General features: G+C 38.7%; 1 protein-coding gene across 2 annotated transcripts in view; it reads left to right on the top strand.

Annotated features, from left to right (window-relative positions):
• HECW2 (HECT, C2 and WW domain containing E3 ubiquitin protein ligase 2) overlaps positions 1–22314 on the top strand; it is a 402520-nt gene that overhangs the window by 286861 nt on the left and 93345 nt on the right. For both annotated transcript variants that reach the window (XM_011997186.1, XM_011997187.1), the window contains 4 exons: positions 4867–5017; positions 5712–5815; positions 6329–6453; positions 19927–20112. In XM_011997186.1, coding sequence (XP_011852576.1) covers positions 4867–5017; positions 5712–5815; positions 6329–6453; positions 19927–20112 — 566 coding nt within the window. The remainder of the gene's footprint in view (positions 1–4866; positions 5018–5711; positions 5816–6328; positions 6454–19926; positions 20113–22314) is intronic.

Below are 22314 nucleotides of genomic sequence, written 5' to 3'. Positions count from 1 at the left end.
GACCATGCAGTGAATCTGAAAAGTATAATTAATCTAAACTTAGAGTTTCTACTACGTTTAGGATTAGGGGCTCTTATTCTCTAAGCTTACAACTTTGTTTTGAGAAAAAAAATGGATACTTTCAATCTAAAAAGCTACCTTTTTAAAAATTGAAGATTAAGAGTGCCAAATATACAACTACTTGACTTTTTAAAAAACTTTTTGTTCAAATAAAATAGCAGAAAAGAGCATATACGGCCTGCTGAATTCTTTCTACTAAACACACATGGCAGCCCACACCATCAGCACTCTAGAAGTCCCCTTTGTACCCCGTTTCAATCACTGTCCGCCACTCTGTATGGGGAAATGGGCCTACCGTTCTGATTCCTAAAGTCATAGATAAGTTTAGCCTACTTTTATACTTTATACAAATGGAATTTTACTTCCTTCAGTGTTCAAATAAGAAAAAAATAATCTTTTAAACACTGTCATCTGTCATTTATCACAAAGCTTATAATTTTCCTTGAAAGTACCTTTAGTTCATTAGAACTTAATCATCTCGTCATTTTGGTGATGATACCTGTGGTGTTTGCAGTTTTTTATAGTGGATTTATACATTTACTTCACAACATTCAGGGGCTTGATTTTACTAAATCCAGTGATAACCAATTCAAAACCCTGCCCATAGCCTACCCCCTCCCCACCTCTAATATGTTGTAATTCATGCCGTTTAGTTGTTGACTTCCCAGTATCAGCATCCGCTGAGATGTATTCACAGCTCATCTGATCATGAGCCGAGTGGTGCAGTGGAGACCGAGGTCTGGTCTGAAGGGAGTGGGAAAGGCTGATGAGATGAGCCGAGAGATCATAGGAACAATCCTACCCCCTTCTGGCATATGTTGATTTTAAAAACTGAAAACTTTAACGACCTTACCTCTTCTACCTGCCTCTGTTCCCTGCTGAGGAGACCAGTGCTGTGACAGCAGCCTGGAGTAGTTTTACCCACTTTCTAATTCTCCAACTTTCCCGTAGTGTCCGGCCACTTAAAAGGGCCTATTTATATTTAAGTCTTAGGGTGTCAAAGAGTCCACTTGCTCCTGGATTTTAGGCTGAGGTTTAGGTTTTGTTTGTTTGTTTGTTGTTTGTTTGTTCGTTTTTGAGATGGAATCCAACTCTGTTACCTAGGCTGGAGTGCAGTGGCATGATCTCAGCTCACTGTAGCCTCTACCTCCTGGGTTCGAGTGATTCTCCTGTCTCAGCCTCCTGAGTAGCTGGGATTATAGGTGTGCACCAGCACCCCCAGCTGAATTTTGTATTTTTAGTAGATACAGGGTTTCGCCACGTTGGCCAATCTGGTCTCAAACTCCTGCCCTCGGAGATCCGCACGCCTTGACTTCCCAAAGTGCTGGGATTACAGGTGTGAGCCACCGTGCCCAGCCACTGAGGTTAAGTTTGTAGTGAGCCTCCATTTCATGGTCTCTGAGAAATCTGGCATTTGCTTCGTGGGTTTGTCCAGCAAATTAGCTACCGTTTTAAGTTATTATTCATTTATGTCAGTGCTGCTCAAAGTTTAGTGTGTCTAGGAATAAGCTGAGAAGGTTGTTAAAAATGCAGATAACTGAGCCATAGCTTCGGATAGTCCGATTCTGAAGACCTGGGGCACATCATAGAAATGTGCATTTTTATTGATCCTCAAAGTGATTCTGGCACATGTTGTCAGAGTCCCACCAGCCTTGAGAAACATTTCTCTAGGTAATAGTTTTCAAACCTTATTATTGTCATGAAGTTATTTATGCAAATGAAATATTATGTGGAACACCAGTATACACAACAATAACATTGGAGCTGTCATGGCTAAGATAGAATTGGCAGATGTTAGTGGAGCCCTGTCCCTTGGGGACTCAAAGCTCCTGGCCCTTAAGGCTAGCCTAGACATAAAATGTTGCTAAGTTCTTGCTGAACCTAATATAATAAAATGAGTATCATTTTATAGATTCATACAATACTAGAACTGGAAGGGACCTTTGCAGTTGATTCTGTCCTCTAATTTTTCAAAACTGTGATTCATAGAGGTGAAGTGACTTTTTTTTAAGGTCTTGTAGTGAAAGTGTGACAAGCCACAGCCAGATATCAGGCCTTCTATCTCCCAGTTCAGTGCAGAACAGACACAGACAGACACACACACACCACCCCCCCACCAAACATTGCTCTCATTTTCACTGCACCCTGATTATATAACCTATTTGACAATGTAGCAAGACAAGGAAGTAAATGTTAAGTCCCCAGTCTTCTAACTGCCTATCTCATTTTAGCATTGTCTATCTGAAAGAAACTTTGATGCTATGAAATGAGTTTTCATATGCTTTCTTATACCAAGAACAAACCAGGCCCGATATAAAGACATATAAGATGTTGGAGCAGTTGTACTCAACGAAGTAACTTTGATAGGTACAACAGAGAGCTAACCTTACTGCAGGCACCTCTGCTACCTTTGCCTGGGTAGAATGATATCAACAGTGTGGGTAGAAGTGGATACGTAGTTCATGGATAAACCAATAGCATAACAGCCCTTCCTGATTTCAGAGTCAAGCATTCACTTGAAATCGGCACTATAGAATTTGTCTTTATGGGGACTTGAGTAATTACATCAGTGTGAAGATACAATATTTGATAGGGATAATTTTAATATGCATTCAGTGTTCCATGACCTTAGAAAGCAAATTTTTGGTCCTTGTTTTCTTGTTCTCCCCATTGCACATTGAAAGGTCTTTATTGAACTATAAATTAAGGCTATTACTGGCCTTTGTGGAAGGTGAATACAAGAATCATTCTTTTTTGTGGCTTTGTGTCATTTTAAATTATTTTTTCATTTATTACATGCTGTGTGCAAGACACATTTATTTGGCTGTTCTCTCTTCCACCTCGCCATTTTGCTACACATAGACCTCAAGCAAGCCACAGTCATACCTCACTTGGTAAATTCCTACTTTGTTAGTTCCAGGAAAAGATTCCATCTTTGAGAATTTTTTTTTCACTGTTTTTGTCAGAAAATGGAAAGTATGCAACAATGTGTTTTCTTTTCTGCCATAACTGCCAGAAAATTGAGAGCCAAATTTTAGTAATAATCTAATCTTGGGAGTTTGGCAGCATCTCCTCTGTCTGTTTCCTTTAGTTTGTCTAGTTGGTCTCTTATTTTTTTTATCCTGAATTGACCTATTCTACATTTTTAAAATTGGGGCTCCTGTAAACATTCTTCGGAGAAGGATTGGTCATTTCTTTTCATGTGCGTTTGATTTGATGTCTGTGTGCCTGAATTACCCTGACTCTCATGAGAAAGGAATGAGATAGGGGTAATTGGTTCCCAGAATCTTTGAGATGGAAAAGCATGCAAGGAGCAGAGCAAAACAGTGAAATACATCAAAGTGTTTTGAAAAATGGTTCCTGAAGATGCTTTAATGTACTTGCTATTTGTGAGCATATCAACAGGCTGAGCATGAGGTCTTTTGAAAATGTCATTGATGGGACTGTAGTGCCCAAAGAATTCACATTTGGCAGGCCGTTTCATGGAAGAGTCTGTGTTACCTTGGAGCGTGAATGGCATTGAGTTGTTTACTGTCTGTGTGGTGCTTTTGTTCAGCCCAATTCCTCTTTCTTTTGCCATTTGTCATACATTACAATGTGCTTAGATCAACAAAAGATGTCTTTCTGCTCCCAGCTGAGGCGATGGCCTTCAGCGATGGTCTGGTGCAGGCTGATCTCCACTATGCAGGTCTTTCCAACCGTCCTAAGGACGCTGTTGGTAAACTTGCCCTCTTCCCTTACAGAGCAAATGCCATAGGTGGTCAGGAGAAAATATGCCCTTCTCCTGGTCTCCAGGATGAACCCCACTGTGTCTGTTGATAAGCATGTGATCACATGGACAGTTTTGAGATAATTGAATGTGTCAGGAGAAAAATGCTTATTAATTTCAAGAAATAACTTACACAAAAATATAAATGCATAAAGAACTTTCCTGGTTAAAGAATAGATTTCTGCTGTTTTCATGTTTCCTGTGTAAATTACCCTTCCCACGTGTAATAAGTTTCAAAATTTTGCCTTTTGAAAAGATCAGCTCATGCTCTGTGGATTTCAGTAGGGGAATGGCCTTTTAGAGAGTCACAAAGGTGGGGTGTCTGACTCTGAAGACCAGTCTGCCTTCTGAGCATTCACTTGTGTATTTCTCTAGAAAGATTTAACACACTTAAAAATAAAATTAATCTGTTAAAACGTTATGTTTATTTGAAGTTGGAAGGCAAGAAATTGCCCTTGCTCTGAAAATGCAGTCTTCTTTGGAGAAGTGCAAATAGAAGTTTGTAGATAATGATACTGTTTCATCACTAGGCGAGCATAGTTATTTTAGTTATTTTTTCCTGAGGACTAAATTTACTACAATTGTGCATGAATATGCATGTGGAAGTTTCCAGCTATGAGGTTTTCGTTGAAGCTAGAAAAGACTTGGAGAAATCAGTTTTTTTGGTGAAAATAAACATCAATAGCCATTTTGATGTGAATATCTGAAGTGAAATGAAACCAACTACATATATTTTTTAAATGCTGAGGCTCATATGTGAAGGGTGAGCATAGTGGGCAAATTTGGAAAGATTCTCTACATGTAAAGATTATTTGAGGTACTGGTATTATACGCACAGGATAATACCAGCTTAATAATCAGTCACAACAGATTCTGGAATGGACTGGGGAGAACTATGGGATAGTGCGGTGAGATGTATGTTATTAGTCTCAGATTATAGCATGTCAGAGAAAGAAAACATATGCCGAACTTAATGAACCCAATTAATGGTCTCAGCTCCTCCTCCTAATTCCTTTCGGTGCCTCACTGCTATTTAGACTGGGAGGCACGCATTGACAGCCATGGCAGGATCTTCTACGTGGATCACGTAAACAGAACCACAACGTGGCAGCGACCGACAGCTCCCCCAGCCCCGCAGGTGCTGCAGAGATCTAACTCCATACAGCAAATGGAGCAGCTGAACCGGCGGTGAGGATGAGCATTTTGCTGTGACTGTTGTATTTTGTGGTTGGGCTAATTTTTACCTGGCACAAAGTAGAAGACATGGTTGTCTCTTTGATCTTTGGGTGTCCTGTCATTAAAGTGTAGCTGTTACCTCTTTTGATTCCCAGACTTCAATTGGACTTCTCTTAATTAAAAAAAAAAATACCCACATATATACCTTGTTTGGAAACCAGAGAACAAATAAATAAATATGACCTCTTTTGTCAACCCAAGCCTTGATTTTTAGTAAAGCAGAACATATATATTTGCTGTTTAAAGCCAAACATCTTTTCTAGTCTCTAGAATCTTTATTTGTGGCTTCTCATTATTATCAACCTAAGCTTTTTAGATGAGTTATTCTTTTTCAAGAATTAACTGCTATGGAACATAAAGGTTTTTTTCCCTTTAACAATATAGGAATTTACTTTTCTTTGGTTAAGGGCCACAGAATTTTTTTAGTGTTATTAATTTGCCAGGAAAATGTTCCCCAAACAATGGACAGAAGAAATTTAATGCAGTGTAATTTAAACAGCAGATGGCCAAGAAGTCCAGGGAATGGGGGTTGGAGGAGGAAATAGTTGAAGCCAAGAAGATAGTGAAAAATTCTAGACTCTTGGGGAGCAGTTGAGTCCCATCTTTTGAAGGCTGCTGGAATGTAATTCTAGGCTCATGATTTTAGATATCAGAGTATCCGCAGAACCATGACCAATGAGAGGCCTGAGGAAAATACCAATGCTATCGATGGGGCAGGGGAGGAAGCTGACTTTCACCAAGCCAGTGCAGGTAAGAGCTTTGGGCTTTGTTTTTGTAATTTCATAAAAGTCAAAAAAGAAACAAATAAGGATTCCCAACAGATGAGGCTTTTCTTTTGGAGAACTTTTTCTCTTCAGTATGATCTGGTAATCCAACTCAAAAAACAGAATTCACCAGAAACCTCTTCTAATCCTCAACTTTTAATATTAAGAAAGAAATCACAAAACCCAAGTAGAATATAAATTACTTTAATTTCTTGATCTGTGGGATATTGGAAAAAGAATCAGATCATTTAAAACACATAAGAATGCATTAAAATGTTAATAGTGACTAGAAGTATTACGTGACTGAATTTTAGTGTAATTAAGAACAGTCATGTTTTATGTATGAATTTACGGCAAAGAAAAAAGCATTGGGGGATTAAAATGATAGCACATGATGTAGGTATCCTATGGTTCTTTTAAAATACAGACTGAAGTGAGTAGATAGTTTTCACATCATAGGAAGATTTCCTTGACAGCCTCTGTGGTCTGCCCTGTCTAGATTTCCGACGGGAGAACATCCTGCCTCACTCTACCTCCAGATCCAGGCTCACGTTGCTGTTACAGTCTCCCCCCGTGAAGTTCCTCATCAGCCCAGAGTTCTTCACCGTGCTGCATTCTAACCCTGTAAGTAGCAAATCTGAAAGAGTGTGAAGGAAAACAACAGGCCAAAGAAAATGATCCTTGTTTTTGTAGTAATAGCAGGAATGATAATGGCGAATGTTTCCAGAGCACTTAGTGTGTTCCGAGCTCTGTGTTGAGCACTGAACACTTTAACCCTTTTAGTCCAAAGAAACCATTTGAGTTCACTGGGCTGCTGTAACAAAGCACTGTAAGCTGGGTGACCTATCAGCAACAGAAATTTATTTCCCATGATTCTGGAGCTGCGAAGGCCAAGACTGAGGCACTAGCAGGTATGGTGTCTGATGACAGTCCATTTCCTTGTGTGTAGATAGCCATCTTCTCCCTCTGTCTTCGTATGGTCTATGGGCTGAGGGCTCTCTCTCAGCCTTCTTTTATAAGGGTATTAATTCCTAATTATCTGTTAGGTCACCTCCTGCCCCCACCTCCTAATACTATTATATTGGCGATTAGGTTTCAACATACGAACTTTGGGGGACACAAACATCAGACCCATAACAGGAGGATTTAAAGGATTATTCCATGAGTCTCTGAGGGCTGAGGGAGTAGCTTGCTGAAGATAATAATTAAAGGAAGGTCATCTTAACTGCACATGAAGTGATTTAGAATGAGGAGAACATTGACCATAGAAGTCTAGCTGGATATAATCCATTCATCATGGCATGTGTTGTTAGGAGCCTGGACTAGGATATAAGAAAATAGAGAAAAAGGATTCAGCATGAGAGGAATCGTAGGCAGGGAGTTGGCAAGATTTGGTGGATGAATAGGTAGAATAGAAACTGAAGAAGTTGACCTTGAGTATTAATAATAATAATAATAATAATACATAAATAATGAACAATACATAATTAATAATACTGGGAAAATTCGGATGAGGGACTTGTTAAAGGAATTGAAGGAGAACATATTAAATTTAACAAGACATATCATACACTTTCAGAAAAACAGAGTAGATCATAGAGAAAAATAAAAGTCAACATAGTCCTATCACCAGGAGTTGGTGGTGAGGTAATTAGTATATATTAATACATATTTATTTATGTTAATTTTTCTGCCTTCTTCAGCTTTGCTTTACAAGTATAAACATCTGCCTGGCTTTCCTCATCATTGTCTCCTGGTTTACAGATTTAGCTTGGAGCAGAGAAGACTTGGGAGGAGAGTAAGCAACGAATAACATGCTACCTATCCTCATATATTATGCGAGAGGGGTTAGATTTACTGAGCACTCAGCTTAGCAAGTTTGTTGATGATTATGTACTAGGCACTGAGCTAAGACCTAGGGATACAGAGATGACAGCAACTGTGGGCCCTGGCATCCCAGACTTGAGAGTAATTATAATGTCATAACCAGAATTACAAGTGCAATAATGGATGGCTATAGAAGATACACTGCTGGAGTGGACGATTAACTCTAAAGGGAAGGCACATGGAAGGAGCCATAGACAGGTTTGCATTTGAGATGAGTTTTAAAGACTGATTAGGAGCTTGCCCCAGAAACAAGATGGGCAGGAGTGCTCTAGGTAGAAGGAGCATCATTTGCAAAACAATCGATTCATGAAGCTGCAAGTCTGTCTTGATCATTACTGCAGAGGTTCTAAAACTGGATTATTAGTATTGTAAGCAATTCAGTGTTGCTGGTGTATTGAGAACATAGGACACTAGTGAAAGTCAGATTTGAGCCTGGGAAGGGATACAGAAGCTAGGTTACACAAACCTAAACTCATGTATGGGACAATTCTAGGAGGTGACAGGCTTTCATGCAAGGCAGAATGGGCTAACACTTAAGCTGTCACTGTAACACAGAAAAAAAATCATGCTTTAATAGGAAGAGCCTCAGACTTGGAGTCAGATGGCACAAGGTCCCCTTTGTTTTTTGTTCATTTGTTCATGCCTTCATTTAATCAGTATTTATTAAATGCCTGTGATTTGCTTGGTACATTCTAGACTCTGGGAATGAGTGGTAAATAAGACAGAGTTCTAGATAACAGACTAGTGAATAAAAAAGGTAGTGCAGGTACTGCAGTGTGGTGTGAGGCAACTGAAACCATACACTGGGATAGAGTTACTTGGGGATGAGGTGGAGGAGGCACTATTTTATTTTTATTTTTTTTTAATCTCAAAATCTCACAAGGAGGCACTATTTTAGATCAGGTGGACAGGAAGGTCTCTCCAATAGAGCTACATTCAAGCTGTCATAAAATGCCCAGAAGCCGATTAGGTAAATGTCTGAGAAGAGAACCTGCCTTGCCACGGAAGTGCAGAAACTCAGGGGTAGGAATGAGTTTGCGGTGGTACGTTATACGGTCAGGGAAGCAAGCAGGGCTACAGAAGGTTGGGCTTGCATGATCTGGCAAGGCATTTGAGCTTTATTCTGAAAGAGTTTTCTATATGGGAATAATGTAGAGTTTTAAAATTTCCTTCTAGCTGTTATGCAAAGAATGGGTTTTCAAGGGCAATATTGGCATCAGGGAGACTAAGTGAAAAAGTCCCGTGGTAAGGCATGGAAGTGGCTTGGGCTAATGCAGTTAGCAGCAGAGACGGTGACAAAGTGGATGAATATTGGATATATTTTGAAGACAGAGATGACATTCTTGCTAATAGATTGGAATACGGGATAGGAGAAAAAAAGACTTCAAGAAGGAGCAACTGTAGCTAGACTAATAAAGAAGAAAAGAGATAAGACTCAAATAAACACAATCAGAAATGATAAGGGACAGATTACCACTGACCCCACAGAAATACAAACAACCATGTCAGAGAATACTATAAACACCTCTATGCACATAAACTAGAAAATCTAGAAGAAATAGATAAGTTCCTGGACATATACACCCTCCCAAGACTGAACCAGGATGAGATTGAATCTGTGAATAGACCAATAATGAGTTCTGAAATTAAGGCAGCTATAAATGGTCTATCAACCAAAAAAAGCCTGAGATTAGATGGATTCATAGCTGAATACTACTAGAGATACAAAAAAGACCTGGTACCATTTCTACTGAAATGACTCCAAAAAATTGAAAAGGAGGGACTCCTCCCTAACTCATTCTGTGAGCAGCATCATCTTGATACCAAAACCTGGCAGAGATATAACAGAAAAAGAAAACTTCAGGCCAATATCCTTGGTGAGGATCGATGTAAAACTTCTCAATAAAATACTGGAATCCAGCAGCACATCAAAAAAGTTATCCACCAAGATCAAATTGACTTCATCCCCAGGATGCAAGGTTAGTATATTTACAACATACGCAAATCAATAAATGTGATTCATCACATAAACAGAACTAAAGACAGAAACCACATGATTATTTCAATAGATGCAGAAAAGGCCTTCGATAAAATTCAACATCACTTCATGTTAAAAACTCTCAATCAACTAGGTATTGAAGGAACATAACTCAAAGTAATAAGAGCCATATATGACAAACCAACAGCCAATATCATGTTGAATGGGCAAAAGCTGAAAGCATTCCCCTTGAAAGCCAGCACAAAGCAAGGATGGCCTCTGCCACCACTCTTATTCAACATAGTATTGGAAGTTCTGGCCACGGCAATCAGGCAAGAGAAAGAAATAAAGGGTATTCAACTAGGAAGAAAGGAAATCAAATTATCTTTGTTTGCAGATGACATGATTCTAAGTCTAGAAAACCCCATAGTCTCAGCCCAAAAGATCCTTAAGCTGATAAGCAACTTCAGTCTCAGAATACGAAATCAATGTGCAAAATTGCTAGCATTCCTATACACCAACAACAGGCAATCAGAGAGCCAAATCATGAATGAACTCCCATTCACAATTGCTACAAAAGGAATAAAATACCTAGGAATACAGCTAACAAGGGAAATGAAGGACTTCTTCAAGGAGAACTACAAACTACTGCTCAAAAAGAAGTCAGAGAAGACACAAACAAAAGTAAAAACATTCCATCCCCATGGATAGGAAGAATCAATATTGTGAAAATGGCCATAATACCCAAAATAATTTATAGATTCAATGCTGTTCTCATTAAACTACCGTTGACATTCTTCATGGAATTAGAAAAAAACTATTTTAAAATTCATATGGAACCAAAAAAGAGCCTGAAGAGTCAAGACAATCCTAAACAACAAGAACAAAGCCGGAGGCATCACACTTCCTGACTTACACCTATACTAGTAACTTGTAACTATACTAGTAACTTACAACTGTACTAGTAACCAGAACAGCATGGTACTGGTACAAAAACAGACACATAGACCAATGGAACAGAATAGAAAAGTCAGAAATAAGACTGCACACCTATAACCATTTGATCTTCAACAAATCTGACAAAAACAGGCAATGGGGAAAGGATTGATTCCTTATTTAATAAATGGTGCTGGGAGAACTGGCTAGCCATATGCAGAAAATTGAAACTGGACGCTTTCCTTACATTATATACAAAAATTAACTCAAGATGGATTAAAGACTTAAATGTAAAACTGAAAGCTATAAAAACCCTAGAAAAAAATCTAGGCAATACTATTCAGGACATAGGCACAGGCAAAGATTTCATGACAAAAGTGCCAAAAGCAATTGCAACAAAAGCAAAAATTGACAAGTGGGATCTAATTAAACTAAAGAGCTTCTGCACAGCAAAAGAAACTGTCATCAGAGTGAACAGACAACCTACAGAGTGGGAGAAAAATTTCATAGTCTGTCCATGTGACAGAGGTCTAAGATTCAGAGTCTACAAAGAACTTAAACAAATTTACAAGAAAAAAACAACCCGATTAAAAAGTGGGCAGAGGATATGAATAGACGTTTCTCAAAAGAAGACATACCTGCGGCCAACAAACATATGAAAAAAAGCTCAACATCACTGATCATTACAGAAATGCAAATCAAAACCACAATGAGATGTCATCTCATGCCAGTCAAAATGGCCATGATGAAAAAGTAAGAACACAACAGATGCTGGCGAAGTAACAGAGATAAAGAAATGCTTCTACACTGTCGGTGAGAGTGTAAATTTGTTCAACCATTGTGAAAGACAGTGTGGCGATTCCCCAAAGATCTAGAACCAAAAATAGCGTTTGACCCAGCAATCCTATTACTGGTTATATAACTAAAGGAATATAAATCATTATATTATAAAGACACATGAACATGTATGTTCATTGCGGCACCATTCACAATATCAACGACCTGGAATCAACCCAAATGCCCGTCAATGATAAACTGGATAAGGAAAATGTGGTACATATACACCACAGAATACTATACAGTCATAAAAAGGAATGTGATCATGTCCTTTCCAGGGACATGGATGGAGTTGGAAGCTATTATTCTCAGCAAACTAAAACACAAACAGAAAACCAAACACCACATGTTCTCACTTACAAGTGGGAGCTGAATGATGAGAACCCATGGACACGTGGCAGGGAACAACACACAGTGGTGCCTGTCAGGGGTGGGATAGGAAGAGGGTGAGCATCAGGGATAATAGCTAATGGATGCTGGGCCTAATACCTAGGTGATAGGGTGATCTGTGCAGCAAACCACCATGGCACACGTTTATCTATGTAACAAACCTGCACAACCTGCACACATACCCCTGAACTTAAAAGTTGAAGGAAAAAAGAGCAACTGATTGCATGGCAGTGTTCATGAGTTTTCTGGAGAAAAAAAGTGTGTGTGTATTTGTGTGTATGTAGGTTGTTTTTATACACACATGTTTGTATATGTTTAAATATATGCATGTGAGATATATATATAGAAAGATATCTATATATGTATGTATAGATATAGATATCTATGTATGTATAGATATAGATATCTATAATTTACAAACAATAGTAAAAGAGACACTGAATGGTTTGTTGATTTTGGTGCCTACAGTGGTAATTGAAGAACAAGTATAGTTCCAACAAGAATATTTTCATTTGCATTAACAAGCAAAGACAACAGTGTAACAAGGGAGACATGTTGGAATTTCATATTCCTTTGTCAATAGTTTTTGCATACTAGACTTACATTTCTTCATTTTATGTGTGTTTGTGCTATTTGCAATGTAACAGCACAATTTGAAGTTTCATCTGCATTTTAATTTTCTCCATTAATTTCTTAAGTCTGGACCTTAAGTAGAAAAAAAGGCAGTAAACTTTTCCTATAAAGGACCAGAGAGTAAATATTTTAGGCTTTTGGCCCAAAGACAACATGTAAGCAAATGGCCCTGGCTGTGTTCCAATGAAACTTTTTTTAATAAACACAGACAGGTAGCCATTGGGCCTGTAGGTTGCCCACGTGTAGTCTAGACAGCCCACGGAACAATAAATTAAGCCCTGATACTGCATTTCCTGATTTCTGTAGTGTTAATACACCCACTGTGGTCAACGTCAGACCACCAATGACATCACGAAGCACAGAATTCTAACTTCTCTCTTTGGGCTGCCTTCTTTCATACAAGTTCCTCATCACTGCAGTGTTTCAAGTAGATATTGGATTAATAGTCATTGGGTTGTGATATAAGACTGTGGAAATTTTTTTTTTTTTTTTTTGAGATGGAATCTCACTCTGTCACCCAGGCTGGAGTGCAGTGGTGCGATCTCAGCTCACTGCAAGCTCTGTCTCCCGGGTTCATGCCATTCTCCTGTCGCGGCTTGCGGGGTAGCTGGGACCACAGGTGCCTGTCACCACGCCCAGCTACTTTTTTGTATTTTTAGTAGAGACGGGGGATTTCACCATGTTAGCCAGGATGGTCTCGATCTCCTGACCTCGTGATCCACCCACCTCGGCCTCCCAAAGTGTTGGGATTACAGGCGTGAGCCACTGTGCCCGGCCCAAGGCCGTGGTTTTTAAACTTGGTGAGTTTAAAAAATAAAATGCATATTCTTGGTACCCAAACCTTAGAGATTCTGGTTCAGTAGGTCTGGAGTGGGTCCCAGCAGTCTGTTTTTATTTTGCTTTGTTTTGTTTTAGGCCCTTTAAGTGATTCTGATACAATTGTTCTGTGGCCTGTAGTCTGGGAACTCCTAGGATAAAGAGATTTTGCATTAAATGCCCTTACCTTGTTTGTCACAACTATAACTCTCTTGGACTTTTGACAACTAACATGTTTTAACAGTATGAAAATACTAAGCAGCTTACAGGCTTTCTTTTTTTTTTTTTTTTTTAAACTTATTTTGTTTTCATGTTTTTGTCATGTTTCCTTTTTCTTTAGTTGAGCATGATTTTAGAATTTATTTTGCTGGATAGCCTAGTTTGTTTTCAAAGTATTCTTTCTAAAGCGTTTTAATTTTTTTCTTCCTCTTACTGAACTGCATTCGTATTAGCTAAAAAGATGATCCATGCTGTGCATTTGTACATTTCTATAAGACTTAAATTCTGCGGGTTTAGGAAGTATTGTTTTCCTGACTTATATATGGGAGCTATTGAAGTAGCTGGATTTGTCTTGCTAGAGGTCTCAAGGTATGAATTAATGGAGATAACTCAGACAATTTTTTCTAAAGGGCATTACTTGCTGGAATGTTTTCTTTTTTCCTAGATTAACAGAAACTGTTACAAAATAAACTTTTATTTGATTTCTGTATTTTAAGATTTATTGTCTAGGGTTCTTTGCTTGAATTGTTTATGATCTACACCTCTTTCAGTGAATTCCCTGTTTGTATTATTGAAAATGTTCAATATGCAAAAGGAATGAATTTAATAATTTTCCTAACCTTTTTTTTTTTTAATGACTTGAAGGTATCAGTTTATGTTGAAAGAAAGTCATGAAAAACAGATTACGTGTAGTTGTAATACCTAGTAATCCTCATTGGAAAGAAAAGTGTTAAATAGATATATGGTTGTCATAACACTAAAGTAAAACTTGAGAAAGAAAATTTTGTGGGTTTTTTTTCTTTCTTTTTTTGCATTGTGGTTGCTTTAGGAATTATTCTACTGCCCTCTAATGGTTGTGATCAGATTTCTTTCAAAATTGTTCTGACAAACAATTTCTCTTGTAAATTCAAGATTTAGTTATTAGTGCCATGTCTTTTATAGCTCATGTGCCTGTATTTGTCTAATTAATGTCATACATAAATATATTTCATTATATTCAACTGAATAATTTTCCAACATACATGCCAAATAATTACTACTGTGGCTTTTAATGAGCTCTAAAAATACATTAATTCTATCATTTAAGTTTCTTAGTACTTAATGAAGAAAAATACTGTTCCAAAATCCACAAGTATATTCTTAAAACTCAGGAATTCCTGCTATTGCAAAATAGAGGAATTGATCATTTGTCGTTAGTTTTGTTAATGTTAAAATTCTCTTCCATTTTACTCTAGCTAGATGAAAACAATGTAAATCCTGTAAAATTAAAAATATTATGAAGACAGACTGTATAAAACAAGACTTTTCATATCTGTGCCTACCTATTATGCAAACTTTTCTTGATTTTGTGTATATTAAATTTTTTTAGTGAATAATGTATACAAGTGCTCAAATCTGCTCCCTTGTGAATGTGAGAGACGTTTGCTGTAGCTTCGGTGACGTGCTTTTCCAGACCTGAATTCAGAACGCCTATTCTTGATGAAGGCTTTCTGAAATATGAAAGAAAGATTTTATTTATCAGTAATGTACTTAACTATGTTATCGAAGAGAACAGAATTAGGTGAAATTAGGACTGGGCCAGGTAATCTAGGACATTTGGTCATCATAACACTAAGGAAAACCTGCAAAAAAAGGAGAGGGGATTGATTATTATTTGTATTGCAGTTGATAAGAACTGAGTATTTGCATATAATTTTCTTATTCTGCTGCCAAATGGCAATGACATTTACTTCTACAACCTCAAACAAACATGTAACCAAACAAAAACACATTTAAGTTCTAAGGAGTGTTATTTAACAAAACTCCACTCAAGAAATTCAGTTGATCATTCACTCAACCATCAAGTGTTTATTTCTTGCTAGGAAGACGAGAAACAACCAGGAGGGAGTTTGGAACAGGGATTTTTGGAATTGAGAAGGAATAACTAAAAAGAATATTTAAATTATGTCAAAGGAAAACAAAGTGTTGTTTCCTTTAGAGATCATTTAAAGGGGCTTTGTCTACTGTTAACAATTACCAATTCTTCTTAACTGCTCGAGTCCACGTGCAGCAGCTTCCCAGGTGAATTCTGTTCATTATCATGAGACTATGTTTTGAAATAGGTATCATGGGTTCTTCTCTAATCTACTTTTGTTTCAGGTAAAATATCAGATTCATTTACTGCATCTTTTTCTATAAGATAAGCAAGCAAACAAACAAACATAGAAAAGGATCCTCACCTAGTTAGAACCACTAAACCCCAGGAGAATAAATATGCCTCTTTTCTCTTAACCCACAGCTTTGTCAATATCAGCTTCCATGAAGACTAAACTCTTGTCAGCCTAATTCTATCTGTTTAGTGGTTTTGGGTCTTTGGACTGCTCCTATTCTTACCTCGGCTCGTTCTGTCAGCGTGTTTCGGTATTTTCACCACTCTCGTGGCCTTTGTTTTTCCAACTCTTTCTGCCTCCAGTGAAATCTCTTCCTTCCACCTCCCCCTATAATTCTCCCTCTTCATCCTTTTGAATGATCAGGCCTTGCTCATCTCTGTATCCTCAGGGTTTAGCACGGGGCTTAGCACATGGCTTAGCACATAACTGATGAAGCTTAGCTGGCGCAAGATCTTTAAAGACTAAAAGTGGTGAACAATTTTGCCACTCTCTTTATCTGTTATAGCACAGGTATGATAGATATAATCCCCTACATATTTTTATTTACTTATAGCCTGTATTCGTAAAGTGATTTTGACCTTTTCAAATTACTTTACCATCCTTTGTCTAACTGGATTTGAATCTCACGTGCCTATGGAGAAAGCAAGGGAGTTATTATTATCCCATATTACAGTTAAGCAAATTGAGACAGAGATTAAGTAGTTTTCTTTGTCTCTCTGAGTGACAGAGCTGAGACTAGAATCTGCACTGTAGTTCTATATGGAGTATACATATCCTTCCCAAACTGTAGATCTATAAATTATATATATATACACACACACATATATACTCTATATATATATCTCTATACATGTGGTTTTTTTGTATACATATATATGTGCTTTTTTTCACATTTTTTTTTTTTTTTTTTTTATAGACATATCGGTGTCTAGGTGTGTTTTTGTTTTTGTGTGGTGTTTTTTGTGTAGCCTCTCAGTGTTGTGTTTTTTCTTTTGAGTTTTGAAGAGTGTGGATCTAAAGGTTGTTTACTAGTTACTGAGAGAAATCTTTCTTGCTTTGAATTACTTTGGTAGATGCTCTTTGCAAAGATCGGATGTGTTTGGCACCATATTACATGTTTCATTGAGTGGAGAGGAGGAAGATGAAAGGGCATAATTAATTATAAGACCAGCATTAAGATTTCTGTGCTTAAAGAGCTATTCAGCCCCAGGGAATTACTTCAAACCTGAGGTTGGGATGGGTTTCTTAACTTAATTGCCACTACTTCTTGCCCTAATGAAGTTCTTTTCTAACAAAGTGAGGAGCATTTCTGGTGCTCTAGATAAGAAATCAGAATGTGGCCTATTTACTTATTTTAGCGAGAAGAGGGAGCAGTGAAGGCGACAAAAAGGTATACCTATTTAGAACAATGGTTAATGTAATGATTTATCTGACAGAATTATCCCCCAAATAATTTGTCCCTGAAGAGATTTAATATTTGTTTTACTCTTAGGTAGTTAGACCTGAAAGCTCACTATGATCCCTACACAAACTAGTGTGGTCTCAGAACTCTAACTTGCAATGACTTATGTGAAAATATATCAGCAACACTGAGCCAAATGTAGAAAACAGTTGCCTTGCTGATTGTAATTAAAACTCAAAGCAGTCAGCCAATAGAGGCAAAACTATTACTTAGCTGAAGTTAGGTTTTTTTCTGACATTGCCCAACTTCTGTTATTTCCTTCTCTGCTTTCATGGTATCACTTTCCTGTTCTCTCGTGCTCTCTAATAGCCCAGAGCCCCTGCATAGGCCTGCCTGCATTGACAGTACTCTCTGCTCTGAACCACACAACTGCTCACAGCCATCAAAACCTCCTCTCATTTAGACTGTCGGTTGAAATATGACTCCAAAGTACTTTATATTCAAGTGTACTGAGGAACTAAGGTTCAAGGATGGTTCATTGTGGTCTTCTTTCTTTTTCCGTTCCTCCTCCCTTCCTTTCGTCTTTCCTTTAATTTGTTTTGATAGGGAACAAGTATTTAATGATGGTGAATCAATCAGAATAGTTTAAGTTGTACTTCAGCAATAACGACCAACAAATCTCTGTGGCTTAAGCTAACAAAGGATTACTTCTTATTCCAAGTCAGGTTATCAGGGTCCCTCTGGTCACTCAGGGACCCAGGGAGCCAGACTGGGGAGCATCCCTGTTCAAACATTGCCAGTTGCTGTGTCAAAGGGAAGAAAGCTCTAGAGGGACTCACATCAGCAATAAATGCTTTGACCTGGACATGACACATCTTGAGGGATCCTAGAAAGACTGGAGTACTGTTGACTGTCTTCATACTCATTCCTCTTTTGATCCCTAATAATGACCACAGTACTGGGCACAGCGAAGACAATAAATGTTTATTAAAATGAAGTCATTTCCAGAGACTTTAGAGTCCTTGTGGTTTGCCTTGGGCTGTCTTAGACTAAAATAGATAACAGAACCCATAAAGTTTAGACTAAAATAGATAACAGAACCCATACAATGTAGACTAAAATAGATAACAGAACACATAAAGCTGGAAGACCTCCAGACTCAGTCTAGTGTCCCTGAGACACTAAAGATAAAAGGAATCCAAAGCCCTTTGAATCAATCTGAGAAGAATACAGTTCCAGGATAGATCATTCACGGCCTGGTCAGTTTCATGAATATCATATTCCCTCTGATGATTCAAGGAAACAGCTGCCGTACAGTTATTCCTCTTCTGCTGTTTTGTGCATGGTATTGTGCAATAAATATTTATTGACTGACTCATATGTGGACAATCATGACTTATAATCAGTTTGTGGAATCATCTTTAAAGATAGAAATGAAGACTGTAAGGTTTTAGATAAAACAATCGCTTTTCTGTGTAGTGGTGTAGTGGAGTTTTTTTTAACTTGTATTTCATTTATATACATCCAACCAAATATACACAGGGAAAAAGAGAGAAAAAGAAAAAAGAATGAGATGTACAGCCTAGGCACCTCAGCCTGCTATTCCATTCACCAAGCTTATATGCCTCTATGAAGGGTGAGATTCTAAAACCTCAGTCTATTGTGATCTCAGTTGAGTGTGATGGTCAGTGAGAGCAGCTCATTCCATTGCATGTCCTTCTAGTATAGAAATATATGGCAAGCATTTTTCCATGCAACTTGGCCCTAAAGTATATACTACTTGTGTCATCTGGCACTCATTCAAAGAGCCAATAACCTAGTCCAATACTGGGGGAGAAACTGGCTATGTCAGGGCTCTCTGTAAGGTGGCATATTCATCTCCAGTGTCGTGTAATTTTGACTATGTGTTTCTTTCCTAAAACCAGCTTCAGGATTTAATGGCCCATGTGTAGTGAGACTCCACAACATGCTTGTTCTTTAGTAAATTAGTTCAACCATTGTGGAAGACAGTGTGGCAATTCCTTGAAGATTTAGAACCAGAAATATCATTTGACCCAGCAATCCCATTACTGGGTATTGACCCAAAGGAATATAAATCACTCTATTACAAAGATACCTGCACATATATGTTCATTGCAGCATCATTCACAATAGCAAAGACATGGAATCAACCCAAATATCCATCAATGATAGACTAGATAAAGAAAATGTAGTATGTATACACCATGCACCATGGAATGCTATGCAGCCACGAAAAGGAATGAGATGATGTCCTTTGCAGGAACGTGGATGGAACTGGAAACCATTATCCTTAGCAAACTAACGCAGGAACAGAAAACCAAACACCGCATGTTCTCACTTATAAGTGGGAGCTGAACAATGAGAACACATGGACACAGGGAGGGGGACATCACACACACTGGGACCTGTTGGGGAGTGGGGTTGGGGGAGGGAGAGCATTAGGAAAAAATAGCTAATGCATGCTGGGCTTGATACCTGGGTGATGGGTTGATAGGTACAGCAAACCACCATGGCACACATTTACCTATTTAACAAACCTGTGCATCTTGTACATGTACCCCAGAACTTCAAATACAAAAAAAAAATTTAAAAGAAGAGACCTAGACACCAGCTGTGGAGACTGCCTTACCTTCTGTGGTCTTTATGTTTTCTTTCGTTCAAGATATTTTGCTCTGTCTGCTGTTTCCATACATGGGTCTAGAATTCTGTCGAAGCCTATATATGCATTTCATTACTTATTGGAAGAGTAGCCATACCCATGTGTAGTATTTCTGGTGCTTCTGCATGTCACAAGTGGGTTAACATGGGTTCTCCATTCTTTTCTTTAGAGTGCCTACCGCATGTTTACAAACAACACGTGTTTGAAGCACATGATCACCAAAGTCCGGCGGGACACCCACCACTTTGAACGCTACCAGCATAACCGGGACCTTGTGGGATTCCTCAACATGTTCGCGAACAAACAGCTAGAGCTGCCGCGGGGATGGGAAATGAAACATGATCACCAGGGCAAGGTAACATGAGGGAGATGCCTCAGGGAGTGCCGAATGCCTGTGGGCTGCTTGTGGCTTCGGCACTTGGCTCTATCCTTCAAGTGAGGGCCAAGGCTCTTTGTGAGGTGAAACATTCCACCTTCTGTTCAAGTGAAACCTGGACAGCAGGTTGTTTGTGACCACAAACAGTGACTGTGCCATTCCGAAGTCGTGGAGGGAGCGGAGGGAGGGCTGTGAGGCTGGCAAAGCATTCGCTTCTCCCTGGAAACTCTCCTGCCTGTCATCTCTCTCCATGCTCTGCTGATTAGAGAAAAGGGTTCTCAGGCAGTGCTTCCTTCTCCCCAGTGACTCAGCTTGTGTTGTAGATATTTGAATAAAAAGTTGTGGTCTTGTTTGGAGAAGGTGGCTAGGAGGTCACTAACCAAGCAACTGCATGAGGTGTGTCTTTGTGACACTGTCTGGGCTTCGGCCTCAGTCTTACTGGTTCAGAACCATGATTTTGTTAGCACATTAACCAAAACTCACTGATTAATTTATGACAAGAAATATGTAACTGTGCAACACAGGCCAGAATAGCTACCTCTGTACTTCCTCTGTAGATGGATGAACCGGAAAGCCTGGTTACAATCAGGAAGTCATTCTATGAGTAAGAAATCAGAATGAGAAAGTTAGTGCTTGTTATAAGGTGACCCTCAGCTAAGATTTAATTTTTATTTATGTAACTCTTATGTAGTACCTACTATGAGACCTGAACTGTTTAAGCTCTTTATAGATAGAAGGCCCTCACCACAACTTTGATAAAGCAGTACTATCATTATTGCCATTTACAGATAAGCAGCTCCATGTCCAGAATGGTTCAGTGATTTGCCTGACATCATAGAGACAGGCAGTGGCTGAGCCGCACTGTAGGCCAGCCAGGCTGGTTCCAGGAACCATGCTCTTAACCATGACATTATGCTCTCCAAGTATTGAGTAACCAACTTCAGTTTCTCTGTCTATAAAAAGTCTGGGAATATGTGACTTGAAGGGTAGGGAAAATTAAAATGGCATGATATTTAATGTATTTAACAACCCTTGGAGTGTTTGTTCAACAAATATTTATTGAGTACCTAAGCAAAACAGATAAGCCAACTACTTTGTGGAACTGCCATTCTCATGAATGCAGCATTCATGTCTCAGAGACAGGCAATAGACAAATAAACAAACATACTATTCTTTGCATACCAAGAGCTGATTAATGCTATGATTAAAAATAAAGCAACAAATGAGGTCTAGTGAAAGACAGGAATGGAGAATATTATTTCATAGAGGGTGGTTGGGGAAGGTGTCACAGATAAGGCCATAGGTGAGCAAATACCTGAAAGAAGTAAGGAGTAAAGTATATCCATATTCAAGGCAAATGGAGCACGTAAAGTACTCAGTAAATGCCATCCCTGCTCCAAAGTTCCCTCTAGCAGAGGGACCTTTACCACAATAGCCTCTTACTTATCCTGAACTCAGCTTCCAGCAGTATTACCTGAGAACCTATGAGCAGCCAAAATGGTTGTCAGAAAATGCATGTATTTTAATGCGTGGGAGGAGCCCTCAAACTCTCATTCTGCAAATGTTTTTAATAAACCTCTAATTCCCAGGCAAGAGAAGATTAGAAGTGGCAAGCACGAAGTTTAGGAGAGGTGAAAGAGAATTGGGCTTGTGATTATGTCCCTCGACCACAGGTAAAATGACACTGAATTAGAGTCAAATGGGCATGACAGAGAAGCCTTTCCAGAACACTACGCTGGAAGCAGGGACACCAGGGGAAGATACGGCTTTGCTGGTACTGCATTTGGTTCAACAGCCTGAGAGCCCAGTGTCTGTAAATGTTCCGTTGGATGGAAGGGCATAGATGGTCCAAGTAAGGACTTTGAAAAATACTGGTGGTATTATACCTGGGTATTAAAGAGTAGTAGCACAACAAGAATTCATCTGTTTTCAGCTCTGACAAGATTTTACCTGAAATCATGAATGAGGGAGCTGTGTTCATTAGAGAATCAGAGGTCCAGGGAAAACCCAAGTTAAGATAATGGATAATGCTGCATCTGTTTCTGCTCTGTGTTGAGATTTAACTTGTTAAGGCAGGGGTTAGTCCCTTCTTGCCAGTCATACCTTGCCAGACACACTTTAGGAGAGAGGTTCTTTTACTAACCCCTGGACCTTGAAAAAAGTTTCAATTACATTTAGGAT

Source organism: Mandrillus leucophaeus, unplaced genomic scaffold (genome assembly GCF_000951045.1).
Source record: "Mandrillus leucophaeus isolate KB7577 unplaced genomic scaffold, Mleu.le_1.0 Scaffold532, whole genome shotgun sequence".
NCBI lineage: Eukaryota > Metazoa > Chordata > Mammalia > Primates > Cercopithecidae > Mandrillus > Mandrillus leucophaeus.
This window is presented reverse-complemented; position numbering and strand designations above follow the sequence as displayed.